General features: G+C 40.3%; 3 protein-coding genes and 1 non-coding gene across 4 annotated transcripts; 3 read left to right on the forward strand and 1 right to left on the reverse strand.

The window, feature by feature from the left end:
- Positions 1-441: 441 nt before the first annotated feature.
- Positions 442-3,600, reverse strand: glrx5 (glutaredoxin 5 homolog (S. cerevisiae)). The gene is made up of 2 exons (XM_014993581.2): positions 3,177-3,600; positions 442-1,862 (listed from the first exon to the last, which is right to left on the reverse strand). Exons 1-2 carry the CDS (start codon positions 3,472-3,474, stop codon positions 1,690-1,692), a joined length of 471 nt encoding a protein of 156 aa, XP_014849067.1. The 5' UTR covers positions 3,475-3,600; the 3' UTR covers positions 442-1,689.
- Positions 3,601-3,840: 240 nt separating this feature from the next.
- On the forward strand, positions 3,841-4,736 carry prkrip1 (PRKR interacting protein 1). Its single transcript, XM_014993580.2, has one exon. The coding sequence runs from the start codon at positions 3,888-3,890 to the stop codon at positions 4,461-4,463; it is 576 nt and encodes a 191-aa protein (XP_014849066.1). The 5' UTR covers positions 3,841-3,887; the 3' UTR covers positions 4,464-4,736.
- A 119-nt stretch (positions 4,737-4,855) lies between these two features.
- LOC148153013 (small Cajal body-specific RNA 13) lies at positions 4,856-5,134 on the forward strand. The gene has a single exon (XR_015761882.1).
- clmnb (calmin b) lies at positions 4,873-15,096 on the forward strand. Its single transcript, XM_014993573.2, has 10 exons — positions 4,873-7,682; positions 7,895-7,956; positions 8,049-8,144; positions 9,977-10,060; positions 10,136-10,228; positions 10,316-10,542; positions 10,623-10,816; positions 10,900-10,982; positions 11,526-12,826; positions 14,293-15,096. The coding sequence occupies exons 1-10, from the start codon at positions 7,613-7,615 to the stop codon at positions 14,420-14,422; spliced, it is 2,340 nt and encodes a 779-aa protein (XP_014849059.2). The 5' UTR covers positions 4,873-7,612; the 3' UTR covers positions 14,423-15,096.
- Positions 15,097-15,953: the final 857 nt, after the last annotated feature.

Here is a 15,953-nt window from a genome sequence, read left to right on the forward strand (position 1 = left end):
CTAAAGATGCATCTAAAATAGCTACTTGTGTTAACCTGCCCTCAAAAAAAGAAAAAAAAAAAAAACTATCTACAGAGTAAAAACATGACCAAAAACACTGCTACTCTTCAAAACAGGAAAAACATGAGAACATACTATTGCAATAAGGCAGCTGTTGATTTTGGGGCCCTTAGAATGAATTTGGGCAGATTTATCTCACTGGACTATTGATGACAAACAATACTCTTAATTTCAAAACTTAGCTCAGTAATACTCTTGAGATCTGAGCTAATCTCAGTTTATTCATAAATGAATAATACGGGGGATAGTTAGTAGACTAGTTTGGATAGTTTACTCACCCATAAATCAATAATAATGTAAAAACAGCCTTTTCAACTTATCTTTGTCCAACATTAAAAGTGACCGTCAGACACGCCAGAAACAAAGAGCCGACTCGTCATCTGCATCTGAAAATATTTAATTGTTGCAGGGTTAACATGTTCCTAAAATACATTTAACAATAGGCTTTAAATGTACAATATCTTACAGTGTACTACATGTTCATTTCATAATACAACTGTTGGAGGATGCTCCAAAACAAAATATAAACACACTCTTCCTTCGGCGACAAAAAGGGAAAAAAAAAAAAAAAAAAAGACTGATGTAACAAATTCAAACTGCCACAGTTTGTCCAGCAGGGCAGGAAATAAGTCAGAGAAGAAGAAGAAAAGGAGGCAAAGTGTGTTTGGTGCGTCTCAGCGGATTTCAGCAGAAAAACACAGTTGGTAGACTTTGTATATAAATCACAGCAAAAAGAGCAAACAGGTTGGATTTTTTTTTTTATTATAATGCATATTAATCCCAGTTCCCTCTTTATGTAGTGGAGCTTCAGGCAGTGCATCTGGAAGGTTTCAAGTGTGTCGACATCATTTTGAAGTGAAATCAGTCTGAATTTAGGGAGAACCAAATGTGGAGAAGAGGTAGTCCAGATTTCTGAAGGTAACATGGAAGGAAACCGTGGCGAAGTTGATACAGAACTCTGTTCCTTTAAACGTTACCCAAAGGAATTAACCATTTTGATTTGGCAAAATTAGGTAAAAAAAAACACAAAAACAAATAGGAACTTTAAAGCCGATATGATTTGTATTATTTTTGGATTGGTGCAAAAGGCTCTGATTGTAATGCATAAAAAAATTAAAAAAAACTTTAAAGTGTTTGTTTACGATGCCATATTAAGGACATGATAGAGAGAAAAAAAGAAGTACATTTTGAGATTAATCTCAGAAATTTTTCAGAATTTTTTTTTGCAAATTTCTGATTTTTGACTTCAAATTCAGAAATTTGATGGGGGTTCTTTTAAGACAACTTGTGAGATTGATCTTGGAATTTCTGAGGTTTTTCAGAAAATCAAAGGTTAATCTAGAAAATCTGCAATTTTCTGAGTTTTTTTCCTAGAAAATGTCCGAGATCAGTCTCAGAATTAGCTTTCTTTCTCAGTTTTTATCTACAATCGCCCTAACACGCCGTCGTTATTATTAGCAGTAAACAGGCTGCATAATGTATTCAATCTACCTGGATAGCTGATTCATCTCCAATCATTGGAAGTGTAGCCGGGGATCGGGAGGAAGTGTGAACCTGATGAATGTGTTTGCTGTCTTCTCATTCCTTTGATGTTTGTTACGCTCTCTCTCCTTTTTTTCTTTTCCTTTCCTACTTGGATTCCTTCTCGGCGTCCAGCAGAGCCGAGCGGATGCCGAGCTTCTTCAGCTCGTCCACCAGGTCGCCGTTCTGGTGCATCTGGAGCAGGATGTCGCAGCCTCCCACGAACTCGCCGTTGAAGTAGACCTGAGGGATGGTGGGCCAGTTGGAGAACACTTTGACTCCTGTTGTTACGGATCAAAGTCCAGACAGAAACAAGGAGATCAGTCACCAAGGGAACAATGGAGGAAGGAGGTAGGATGCTTCTGAGTCACGATGGAGAGCTTTGGTTAGGATCAAGTTTAAAAATAAAATCTATTACTATTTTTTTTTTTTTTGTTATACCAGAACCAATTTTAAACGGGTTCTTTTCTAAAAAATAAAATACAAATGACAGAAAATGTCTTCAAAAAGTGACTTTTATTTCAATCATCCCTTCTGTGAGTTGTATAACGGCGTATCAGGGCTAGGCTACAATTTTAACCAGAAAAAATATTCTTAAAATTATGATAAAAAAATTGTTTTAATGAGGAAGAAAAAGGTTCTAGAGTTATCGATACGATCAGTTCATGTGATTCTTAAACTAAATTCGGGACGCTTGTATAATCGTTTCAGTGTCCTCCTACTGACAGGAATTTGATGCTAATTTGTTAAAAGATAAAGTATTTCCTCATTTGTAAGCTAGATGTCGAAGTACAACTTCACAAGATGCTCAAGGTTCCTCATTTTATTTTTATTTTTCATTTTGTGCTGCAGTTCTCATAAAGTTACTACTTCATTCTCCTAATAATACAACTTTATTCTGGTAATATTAAAACTTTATTTTTCTGTTATTTGGATGTTGTCGTACAACTGTATCCTTGCAATATTATGAATTTATTCAATCAATTCTTTAAAAAATGAAGGGTGTGATGACACCACTCTGACTTATGGGGGGGAAAAAATAATAATCCAGATTTTCCAGTTTGTACAACTAAGTGGACTTTTTGCTCTCCGGTCATATTTTTGTTCACTATCCACAGTCATATAATGACATTAGTTGAAATGCCGCTCTGAGAAGAAGAAGCAAGATAATAAAATAAAATAAAATAAAATAAAATAAAATACAATAAAATAAAATAAATAAAAAGATTGAACACCTGAGAACACAAACCCAGCTGTGAAGTACACAATCTTGGATTGATGCCTGTCTTCTCAACCCTGGTAATTAGATTTTAAAAGCAGTAAAGTCTCTGATCTCATCTTTGGCGGATGGTTTGCTTGGAGCCACACCCTTTGGTGCTGCTGCAGGACGCTGATAAAAACCCAAACGTTTGGAAATACAAAGAGCTGAGAGGCAGAGCTGATCTCAGGGAAATGACAGTCTGGTTAAAATGGACGCAAACGTAACAGAGAGACATTACAGACTGGCTGAATGATTAAGAAGCTGTGCCTTTAGCTAAACACCTATTAAAGATGCCAACTTGTTGCTCGGACTCAACTTGTCCCAGCTTACTGACCTTCTCTGAGCTCCTGGTCTTCCAGAACGTTGTAGGAAGCGTATTGGTCCACCCCATGCATCCGGAGGATCTGGACCACGGCGTTGCTGAAGCCACACATGGGCTGTGCCGGGGTCCCCTTCATAAACACCACCACCTTGTCCTTCTTCACCATCTCACCAAGGTCCTTCTGGAGGTCCGCCGCCGCGCACAAGAACCGGGCCGAGGCCGCTCGCACAAGTCCGTCAGCTGGCCTGAGTAAGCACGCGGCCGCGCCGGACCGCATACACCTAGCTGTGGATCTAATTAAACTGTTCATAGTGTTTTTTTGCGATGTTTTATCGGTATTGATAAACAAACAGGTCGCACACGTACAAGTTGGGTCCTGTATGAGTGAAACTCACAGGACAACATCGACTTCAAGCTTGATGGGCGGGATCTGGATTTGGATTGGACGGCTTGTCGGCCGCTAAAGTTTAATCTGAGCTGCTATTGGCCAAAGCGAACGCCAGTCAGAACGTAAAATCGTCAACAACGTGGTTTGCGTAAGAAATAATTTTAAATTAACTTTCAAAAAATAAAGTCAAACAACAGCCATATTTGCATTCGTGTGCTTTGTAATTTATTTGCTAAAAAAAGAAATTAAACATATTTTTAAAAAGTCATTCATGGAGCTTTTAAGAGCTTCCGGGGTGAAATGGGCAGAACGGAAGAACTCAATAGCAACTAAAGATGGCGGCGCAGACGCATAAAAATAACAAACCGGGGAAATCTGGGGGGAAAGAAGCTCAGCCGCTGATACTCCCCAAGACCCCGGCGGAGGAACAGCGTCTGAAGTTGGAGCGGCTCATGCGGAACCCCGACAAAGTCGCTCCTATCCCGGAGCGGCCGAAGGAGTGGGCCCCGCGAGCGCCGCCGGAGTTCGTCCGGGACGTGATGGGCTCCAGCGCGGGCGCAGGCAGCGGGGAGTTTCACGTCTACCGCCACCTGCGCCGGAGAGAATACCAGCGGCAGGACTTTCTGGACAAAATGGCAGAGAAGCAGGGCAAAGACGTGAACTACCTTAAGAAACTGGAGCAGAACCAACTGGAGGCCGAGGAGCGAACGGCAAAGCGAAGGAAGAAGCGAGAAAAGCTGAAGCTGAAGAAACTGTTGGCAAAAAAGGCTAAGACGGAGGGGAAGGAGAAAAAAGATGAAGACAAGGACTCTGACAGTAGTGGAGAGGAAGAGCGGAAGGAGAAGAGTGGGGAAGAAGAGGAAAAAGAGGACGACGCTGAGACCCCGAGCTTCATCATGGGGAGGAAATGAACAACCATATGACAGTACAGTGGCAGGGGTTAGCCTGGTCTCTATTCCCGAAGAGCAAATTGACTCTTAACCATAAATGGTTGATTGAATCAGGAGATGGAGAAACTTATTGACTGGATCCGTTTTACTTTTAAATTCAGAACTTCCTGAGTGGATTTTTAGCCAATCACTTGATTCGGTTTGGACACGTGATCACACTCGCAAAAATGTTAAACTGTTGGGTTTTGTCTAAATTGTGTCCTCATGTTTTGTTTGAATAAAAAACAACTTTAATTCTGTTTCCATTCTATGTTGCTCTCAAAAAGTGGATGGAGGATTATTCTGTGTGCTGCACACTCTTCTATATTGGAAATGTGCTTTTTTTCTTAAGGTTATGACGTCATATCTGTGTGTCTTTGCCGCCTTGTCGATCGGCCCCTGGTGACCTCCATCACCCGTGGGAACAGCAAGGTTGCAGAAAGCATCTCAAAGGATGAAAAGGCGTGGCTTCCGCAGGCTTGGGAGTCCCACGTGCGATGTTCCTTGGACAGACTTCCTGCTTCCCACGGAGGAGGCGGTCCGGCTTAGTGGCAGCCACCTTTCTTGAGGCAGGTAGAGTAAAAACCAGGCAGCTTGATATTGTTTGGGCCAGGGGAAGCTTTTCCTGTCAGACACTGTCCGCTGTCACAGTAATAGTTTAATACCCCATCATTACTCTGCCTTTAATTCATATCCAGCATTTTTTTCAAAAGGTGTATTTGCTTCAACGTAGAGGTGGAAACTGCTCCACAGTTTAAACAAAGTAAGGTTTGTGTCGGCATCGTTTTGTGGTGCAACTTCCTTTAACTGTGGAAGTTGCACCACAAAACAAACCTGCATTGAGATTTGTTTTGGTCCCAAAGTAATATTGGTGGGGATAAGATTTGAGAGAGTATTTAGAGGATTTCTTGATATGCTTGTGATGTGCAGTCATATTCAATAAATCAGAATATAATTACTGATGAGGGTTGTGAGATTAATCATACTTTTCGAATATAACAATCTTTAAGCAAGTATTATATTTACTAAGCTTGGATTTCTGGATTAAAGAAATGCTATAAAAATGTTTTTGTCAGCTGTAAAATTAAGAGAAATAAAAACTAAAAAACAAAAGCAGTTGTGTTTCACCTATATAATGTGATTCATTTAGTGAATTGAATTACTGAAATTCATGAACTTTTCAATAGTATTCAAAGTTATTGAATATTGAGATGACAAATTTCTGATTTTACAATGTCAATTTTAAAATCATAGTTATGTATTTTAAAGATGAAAATTTCACCTTTTTTCCCCAAATTTATGAGTTTTTCAACCTAAGATAATGTCCAAATTTTTATATATGAATACATAAGTTAGAAATTAGAGTTTTATTGGTGGAAATGTACTCCTCCATAACCACATTATTATTTTTTCTTTGATCTATAATTACCCAAAGGCTTTGTCATAAATATGACTGCATATACATTGAAATTTTAGATTTTGCCACGTTCACATAAAACACAAATGTTTGGTTTGATGTGTTTTAAAACAGTTTTTTTTTTTTTTTTTTCAAAATATAAATCCCCTTTTCTCTCCTAACAATAAATAAAATCCATTGCGACCTGTTGCACATGTACTTAATCATAGCATAAATCCAATTATTCTGTTTGGACCACAGATGTTTGTTTGTTAAAGGACTTTAAGGAGCAAACAGAATTAGTTTGAGCCTGAGTCAGCCCAGTCAAACACCAAACATGGGTTTCTTTGTGATTCATATTGTGACTTATGTGTTTTTCTCATGCCAACTGGGAAGATAAGGTAGATTTACACACAGCTAATAGAAACTGAGCATCAATCACGAAAAAAATGTGAATAATTCTCTATAATTATATTTAACTGAGACTGGTGAACCATTCAAACCAATCTTTGCTCCACATTATTAACAAATCCCCTAAATGACTTGTTCCCAGAACTCTTGGGGTTTTGACTTTCAAAACGACCACATCTCACACAAAACCTCAAGTTGTTAAATACTGCAAACACTTCAATCCAGCACGGACAAAATGAAGACATAACCAGCCTTGTACTATTATTCTTATGATGATGTGAACATTTCAAGTTAAAATAAATTTCTGTGTTAGTTGAGAAATCAGTGTGTCAGCCTCCACAGGTCTTTTGTGAATGCTGACTCGTCTCCTCTGTTAGTCAGTGGCACCACTGAGGCGTCGTCTGCAAGTTTTGATTTAGACGTAGTTGAATGAAGGAACTCTTCAGTCGCGTCTTTACATGAAACATGAAAAGAGCCAAAAGCACAGCCTTGGGGTATCCCTTTGCTAAGTAACCAATTTTAGGAGCCACTCTTCTAAATCACACCTAAACTGAGATGTCTTGGTAAAAATCATTTTGTCATGAAGAAGTTTTGATACAGCAATAGCAGCTATTTTTAATGAGATCCTTCAGAGAATAATCTCTAAGTGAATCTTTGATTTGTAAAAATCACATTAGGCTGGTGGTTTCACAACCTGAGAATTAAATGATTGTGTGATAAATTATTCGATTATTGTTATTATCCAGTTTCCTACTAAAATCTCCAGTAGATAAATAGGTATAGGCATCTTCCAGAACTGTTGCTGTTAGCAACATGCATCGATTCTTCTTTGCATAATTAAATACCCAAGAAATCTGTTTGCTGGCGAATGCACCTTGTTTTTAAGGCGCTTAAAAAATGTCTACGCCCGCTAATTCTGCAGATTGTTTTGAACATGCTCAAACAGAATGTGGTAATTAAAAGGTAATAAATCAGAGATCAAATTGTTGTGTAAGTCTTAATTCCTGGTATGTGATGAAGCACAGTAAAACCAGCTGATTGTATTTTTTGTCCCACGCAAAGATCCAGTGAAATCTGGCAAATGCCGCTACAAATACGACACTGTGGACCGCTGCCCGCCAATAGCAGGGAGTCTGTGTTGTCCCAGGGGGGAGTTTTGCTTGGTGGAAGGTTTGGGCGTGCTGGAGCAAGATATGCTGTCTCACTTTGCCTCACCTCAGTCCTTCTTTTTATGAGGAAGTCTCAGAGAAGACTGCGGATATGTTCAGCTCTTGGCACCTCTTCTATCTCCACAATGGATCTTGAGCAAAAAGAGTGACTGAGAATGCAGGACTTACTGGATTCACAGAGCAAAGCAGCAACGGCGATCAATGATCACAATGGGCAGCCTCAAGGTATGATGTGTTTTAGTGATCCTTAAGGTTAGCTAAATACCCTTTAATCAAAAGGGTTACTTGTTGCTATTTTTCAGTAGATTTCATCCATCTTATAGGCTTTGTACCACCTGGTTGCTCTATCACCTGCCATGTTTTCATTGGTTAGAGGTGTCGTCTTCTCAAAGTTGTTCTTTGGAAATGTTTTGTTACGTCTCGCTTCCCCTCTCCAGACAGGAGGAAAGCTACGCAGAAGAGAACTTTCACCAGATGGATGAATGTGTTCTTGCAAAAAGTAAGGCAGGAACCACAAGACTTTCACTTCAAAGCACTTGTTTGCAATAAAAACGATTATCCACAAAAGCTTTTGTTTCTGTTTATTTCCAGCGAAATCCTCCCCTTGCAGTCTCCGACCTGTTCACAGACATTCAGGATGGCAGAATGCTCATGGCGCTCCTGGAGGAGCTGTCTGGCTGCAAACTAGTAAGAACTCCCTAATTTTTACATCTCGAAACCATAAAAAAAAAAACAACAGTATTTTGTTGGAATAGAGCAACACAAATTGGGGGTGTATAAAGTCCAATATTTTTGCTTCACTCAGACTGAGTTCACATCTTGCCACTTTCCACTTTAGCTCCAGTTGTATGTTTTAGATTAATTCAATCTTTTCTTTTAGTGTCAAGTCTGTCACAAGCTGTGTCTCCCTTACAAGTGTACGCAAAACTTTGTCGATATTCCACTAGTGTTGAAAAAACACAATTTCCCAATTGCTTTGTTTCCATTAAATAAGAAAAACAATTAAAGTTACACAGGAATACATTTACTCATGCAATAAGTCATTTTAAAACATGCTGCGCCATTGTCTTCCCACCCCTTCCTGTTGTCTTCTTTGTCTTTTCCGCCAGTAGTAACATCCGGTTGTTGATCACATGACTCGTGTAACGCAAAAAAAGTGCTTCCATTGTAGTTTTGAGAAATACACAAATTGTGATACAGCTGAAAAACGCGAGTTTATTCAAAATTGACATGTCCATTAAACAAATTTATTGTAATTAGCTCCACCCATCTACTTCTGGCCAGCTTCACTGTCCCTACTGAAGATTAGCATGGCCACATTATGATACGGCCACCAGTATGTTTTAGGTTTTGCTTTAGGGTACAGATGGTGTGTTCAGTACTCTTTCAACTAAACAGAGCATCCTGTCATTTGTGGCAAACTCCAATAGCTATGGCTTTCCACCAGCAACTTCTCCTGGTAAGAATCAGCACCTTCTTCTACGTTTCGCTCCGTCCAGAGAGTCTGGACCTTTAGCTATTCAGAAACGACTGCTTACTGGAGACCTGGACTCTGTTGAAATTTTTAAACGATTGGATTTGTTTTTCAACAATCACTAACGTTTGACCACATGTACTATGTGAACTCAACCGTGAAGGAAACTACACTGTGAAATTGATAAAAGTGAACGACATCTTTGCCAGCAATAAAATGTCTTAAACATTTCTCTTGCTCCAACTTACATTTCTCAATAGTAGGGCAAACCCAGACTGAACATCTCTGTTCACTTCCTCTGCTGCCATTGCCAAACTACAACTACAGGCAGAATACAATTCTAAACCAGCACAGAAAATCAAAGTCATCGTTTATAACTTCTGTTTGCCGATTGGTCCACTTGAAATTCTACATTTAAATTGAGCTCAATGGGAGAAATCTCAGACGGAGCTTTGAAGGGAGATGAGAATCAAGTTAAAAGACAATGGGCAGGCTACCAGAAACAGCTTTCTTCTTGCCTCTCTTCCTCCATATAATAATTTCTTCCACTTGAGCTGTGTGTCTCAGCAGCTCCTCCACAGTTACCAAGGGCCTCTTGGCTGCCTCTATGATATATGCCATCCTTTCCTGTCCTGTCAGTTTAATTAGATGAGAATGTCTTCTAACAATACATTGAAAATAAGAAAATGTTCAATTGATTGTCTTATTTTCAGAATATGGACTGATCAGACCTCTGGTGAGATGTTTTAAGCTTGGGATGTTGTATTGTAACATAAAACAATATCCCATCTGCTGTGATCCTTGGTCTTCATGATGCTGTTTGCTCTCTAATAAACCTCCGAGGCCTTCACAGAACAGCTGCAGACTATTTCCTAAACGGTTGCACAGGATTTCTTTCAGGGATATCAAAGTAAGGGGGGCCGGGTTTGTAAAATCTTAATAATATACAACAAAGTTTACAGCTCTAATGAGATAAATTGTGTAAGAATTCAAGAGGTTTGGTTACTTTTGTATTTGCCTCTTCACACTGTCACTTCCATGTTAGCTTTACAGGTACAGGTCTTCGTCTCATCGCATTTTCAGACTGAACAACATCTCCAAGGCCCTAGCTTTCCTGGATGACAGACATGTGAGGATTCTCTCATCAGTTCAATACAACCAGGTTCATTGTAATCCACTCACTGACAGCAGTGTTGTCCCCCAGGTGAAGCTTCTTGGCATCGACGCCTCCGGCATTGCTGATGGCTTCCCTTCTGTTGTTCTCAACCTCGTCTGGAACATTATCCTCCACTTCCAGGTGAGCAACTGAGTACCTTCATTATCCATCTAATATTTTCATGTATACTATAGTTTGTCTCTTGGCCTTTTATGGGAAACTAAACAGGTGAAGGAAGCGACAGGAGGCCTGCAGAGACATTTGTCCTCCAGCCTGTCCTCCTTATCGCTGAGCGCCTACCCTTCCACCAGTGACCTCTCACCTCAAACCAGTGACAATGACAGCTACTCCTGCAACACTCTGCCTAGGAAAGGGAAAAAGGCTGAAAAGGAGCCAAAATACCACAGCAAAGCCATTAAGACTCTCCTGCACTGGGTCCAAAGATGCACGTCAAAGTAAGCCTGTGTCCAAGCTCGATGAGTGGAAGAAAATTACAATTTTCCACAAACGTTTGAAGATAGTCATGAATTTGCAGGTACGGTGTGGATGTGGATGACTTCGGGGCCAGCTGGAGGAGTGGAATGGCTTTCCTGGCTTTGATTAAGTCCATAAACCCGGACCTGGTCGACCTGAGGGAGAGCTTGTCCAAGGAACCAAAGGAAAATCTCCACCAGGCCTTCATGCTGGCCCATCAGTGTTTGGATGTACCCCCTCTGCTGGAGCCTGAGGGTAAAAAACAGAATGAAGACATCATAAGAAGTCACAATGGTTACTACAGCAACATGAAGAATAGTTTATTTTTTTCCTTACAGACGTGGCGTGCGCCTCGCCGGACGAGCAGTCCATCATAACATACGTGTCGATGTTCCTGGGGGATCATTCAGTCACAGATGAGGTCGGCGCAGTTTGACACTTAGAGAAATACACTTGCCTTGAACATCTACCTTTTCTTTTATTAGAAAAGCTGATTCTCCACACACATACATTACATAAGGAACAGCCTAATATAACACCATAAGACTACCACCTATCACCTTTATCCAAATTTGTAGTAATAGAAAGGGCAAGGTAATTTTTGGATCGGGTATATTCTAAGAAAAATTGTATTTAGTCATTATAGAACATTATTCATTTCTAGGGAATTGTAGGATATTCTTAAAAACCATTAAAAAAAATCTTTTTTTTCCTTTTAGTTTGAGGAAGCTATGCCTGGAATCTCCCCAAAATTTTCCAACTTATTCTCTGTTCCTTCAGAAGTTGAATTCATTGTGAAATCCTCTATTCAGTCATCTTATCCAAGCCACAGAACAATAATAAAAATAAAAATCCATCATTGTACATTTTGAGTCATCATCACATGACTCAAAATGTGCTTTTACATCACAGAATCATAAGCATTTCCAAACACGCTAAAATGTGACTTTGCTTCATCTTACAGGATCACATGGCACAGTTTGAGTTTCCCGAGATTCCCAACTTTGCGTCTCTGGAACCAGTCGGCCTTGGACAAACGCTGGCCGATGACCCAGAAGCCCAAGCTCTGCTCAGAACCTTTGAGAAAAGCGATGAGCAACGACTGTGGAGACAATGGTCCAGGAAATCTTCAGAGACTTCCAGAGCCCACAACTCCAACATGAGTGGAAGCCCTGAAACTTCCTTTCCCTTTACTCAAAGAGCGTTAGAGCCACCAAGTCCACTGGAAGCAGGCATAGCCAACCAGGATATCCGATCGTGGATGGATAAGAGTTTGGATCGAGGCTACGGTAAGAGAAGCCTTGTTTCCCAGAGCTCCGAAGAAGGAATCTACAGCTTGTCGGCATTGGATTCAGACGAAGAGGAAGCCTACAGCTACATCCTGGATCTGACTAAAGATGTTTTCCGACCAAGTAATCCATCGAAAAGACAAGTACCAAAAGTAGAAGAGGAAACAGCTGAGGAGATGGAGGAAGAGTCGAAACATCTGGAAGTGCTAGGGATGTTTAACGGAGGCAGACATAAACAAGAAGGAGATCTCAGGGCAAACAGGAAGTTGGATTTGGACAAGATCAAAAGTAGCCTTAGAGAGACGACAAACAACAGGGCTGTGTTTGACTTGGAGCCAGAGGCCCAGAGAGGAACAAACAGAGACACTTACACTGAGAAAGAAAGCAACAAAAGGATGAAGAGTGATGGTAAAGAGAAAGATGAGTTTGACAAAGTTCAAGATGGTGGAGTAAAAGCAAATATTTTTGAAGTTGCAAGTTGGAAATATGCTGAGAAAGGAGGAGCAGAGCTCTCTGGAAATTTGGGATTTGCAAGAGAGAGAACAGTGGGGGAAGATTTGGGAAGATTAAAGGAAGGGCAGGATCTAAAGGAACGGAGTGAGACAGAGGAAACTCGTGTCAAGAAGAAAGACACAGGAAGTCAGAAACGTGTGAAATTACAAAGTTTCAATGATAAAACAGCGGAAAAAATGTCCTCAGAAGATGCTGGTTTTAACATCCTGAATGCAAATGGGGCTACAATTAGCAACACGGGCTGTGGAGCTGAAGTGAAAATGAAGGAAGCTGGTCATCTAATGAAATCATCTGATTACGGGTTTGTTCAAACAGAAGACTGGAGGAAACAGGAACCTATGATCAGCAGGCTCAAGGATCTGAAAGCAGATCAGAGAACTACCACCGAAAGCCTTCCTGATGACATCCATGAGGGCGATAACAGTCGGACTGTGGCCTGCAGGGCGTCTTCTCAGTCATTATGGTACTGATTCATCATTGCACACACACTTAACCTCTTGATAAATCCTAATCTCCCTTATGACTGATCAAAAGTCTGAATTCCGACCCTCTGCAGGGGTAAATCTTTGTGATTACATGAGAAATTATTGTAGTCTGAATATAAAACACCTCAAAGCGACAAGGTAACTGGTGTTAAATTTCACAGAGCTCTTAAGCAAAGAGGACAGAGACAACAAAACATGCTGAGGAGAAAGTTGGAGTCATGGTGTTTCCAAAGGGTTGTGTCTGCAGGAGGTATAACAGCAGTGTAGACCAGATCACAGAAAACGCCAAGGAATCTGCCCCAAGAACAGCAATGTAACAGTGACAGCTTTGACAAGAATGATTTAGGAATAACTTGGAATTCTCATAACAACGTACAACAAACAAGTTGCTTAAAAATGCTTAATGTTCAATCAGGCACTGGTCCCTTATCCCACTTGTATCGTTTTAGCTTTGCTTGCTTTGTTTTTATCTGGTACAACAAGTTGTTGTCCGCCGTAGAATATTGCATCAATTTCTATCTGCCAGGAAGACGTTTTGCAGTCTAACAATGGTAACAAAAGAAGTGAACAAAGCCATTCAGTACATGTTGGCCACACTTCCAAATATTGAGCAGTTAAAGTCAGACCAAGAGGAATGTATAACACTTTGTTGCCTTAGCCCTACTTACTCTCCACACGGTTGGTTACAGGAACAAGCAATTTCTGGTAAATTTCTCATCCAGCTGGCTGGGGTAAAATCAGACCCAGCCATTTGAAACTTCAGCACAGTCCACACCTCCAGCGAGCAATCGTTTCTCAATAGCCAAGAGTTTAGACCTCCTGTATGAAGCAAAGCATAGAAGAAGGGGCGAGGCTAGGCTGGAATAAGAAGTCTTTTTTTATATACAAAATACATTTTTGGCTAGCACTAATGGCTTTTTCCATTTTTCTCACAGTATGTAGACAGGAAGGAGGCATAGAGAAGTGGGGAAGACATGCAGCAAAGGTACTTAGGTTGGGAATTGAACCCAGGGCAACCTTGGGGACGACTATGGCCTCCGCATACGGAGCATACGGAGTGCCCGCTCTACCCACTATGCCACGCAATGACCCTGAGAAAAAGCTTTAAGAGAAGAATATGGCACAAAATTAAATCATAGATGTGACTACAGGATTTCCTTTTGACCATTTAGCTCCATAAATAAAAAAAAAGAGAACTACAGTGATACACAGTGGCTCAGGCACATGGTAATGGAATCGTTTGTTGAATGGAAATGGAAGTAGAAAGGGACGCACTGGGTCAAAATGTGGGGATGAGACAGCAAAGGGGAAAATTGTCCTCTCAACTGCTCACTCATCCAAACCAGGCATTCGGTCCTGTTTTGTGTTCTTTCTCTGAATGCAATACATGAAATGAAACATAAAAAGCCCTAATGGAGCTCTCCTGTGTTTATCTGCATTCCAGGAACAACGGCGGACTCAGTCTTCAGTCTATAGCAGCCTGCTGTAACTCAACCCCATTAGAGCTGGAGGTCCTGCTGCTCCTCTGGATCTCGCTCTACTGCTACCTCATCCTGCCTCAGACGTACCTCTGAGTCAACTTGGCTGTACATCCTCTCATCAAAAACATGCTTAATTAGACCAGTTTCCTCTAATGGGGCAAACAGAGACTCTATGGCTGGCCTGGCTTTTCTTCCGGTTCATTCAATTTCCTTCAAGGTCACATTGGAGGATTAGATTTGCAGCTTTTGCCAGCAGGTTTAACACAGTCTTAGTTGTGGTAATCATTTCCAATAATCTGTATTCTCAAAGTGATTGCTGCTGCTTAAATGACCAGAACATCGTTTATGTTGGGGGCGGAGGGGGAATTTTCCTGGAAAAAATGAATTCTCTCAGATGTAGTTGACATAACTCACCACATGGTGGCATCGCAGCATTACAGGAGCTGCGCATTAACGCTGGAGCTTTTGGTTGTCTGCTGAGAATCCAACATGACCTGCTGTTTAGTTCCAATCCTGAGATTATATTGATAATATTTCACGAGGCAATTAGTAAAAGAAACGTTGTTTTTGTCTGCATAACTAAATAGTCATTTAAACCTTTAATCAACCACATTATCTTCCTATAGAGATCCTAATTTATAACATGGGGCGTGTAGGCGGAAATGTATCGGCACTCATGTTGTAAAAAGCTGTGCAGTAATTTATTTGTAATGCAGTATTGGGACAGTTATTTGTACCTCTAATAATAAATGAGGAGGAGAACGGTTCTTTGTTTGATGAACAATGAATGCCTAAACGGTTCATAGGCATCTGAAATTGGCATGTTTCCATCTGAAGTTAGAAGTTTATTAGAAATATCCATATATATCTGTTTGTGGAGAACATCAAGAGATCCAACTCAGCTCTGCTTTTCTCCGTTGCTGAGGCAGCATCTTAAATAGATGAGCTACTCGCCTAGATTTGTCACCATGTTGAAATAATATAATACATCTAGGACTCTTCATGCATACCAGTTTTTATTTGAGTTGCTAACAGGAGATAATGACATTTTTTAACAAGGCAATTTAAACTCTGTTTTTCCTCTGAGATCCTCTGTCATAGCGCTTCGTCTCTTATGTTGTGATGGAAACAGGTTAGGTAACTTCAAAGGCACAGAGGCCGGATGAAAACGGGTCCACCTGCTCTGAACAAATCAGCATATTTGCCACTATTTATCAAGTTTTACCTTTTTAGCTCACAAACAAACAAAAACACAAGCTTTTTCTTCCTACTGCAAGATTACAACTGAAAAAAATCCCACTAAATTTAATTAAGATATTTTTAAGTTTCACTTTATGCTTTCAGGTATGATGTGAGATTAACTGAGGCGGAGTTTGTTTTTTTCATCATATCAAAATTTGCGTATTTCGCAAAAACAGTTACGGAAACAGTACTTTAGCATGACACGAGTCACATGATCAACAACCAGACGTTACTACTGGTGGAAAAGATGAAGACAGCAGGAAGTAGATTGAGAATGATGGCTCAGCATGTTTTTTAATGACTTAAGCTTATTCATGTGGAATTTTAATTGCATTTCTTGTTAAATGGAAACACCGTAATTGTGAGATTGTATTGTTTTAAC

This window comes from Poecilia mexicana, unplaced genomic scaffold, assembly GCF_051168715.1.
Source record: "Poecilia mexicana isolate PSO_F unplaced genomic scaffold, ASM5116871v1 scaffold_21, whole genome shotgun sequence".
Classification (NCBI taxonomy): domain Eukaryota; kingdom Metazoa; phylum Chordata; class Actinopteri; order Cyprinodontiformes; family Poeciliidae; genus Poecilia; species Poecilia mexicana.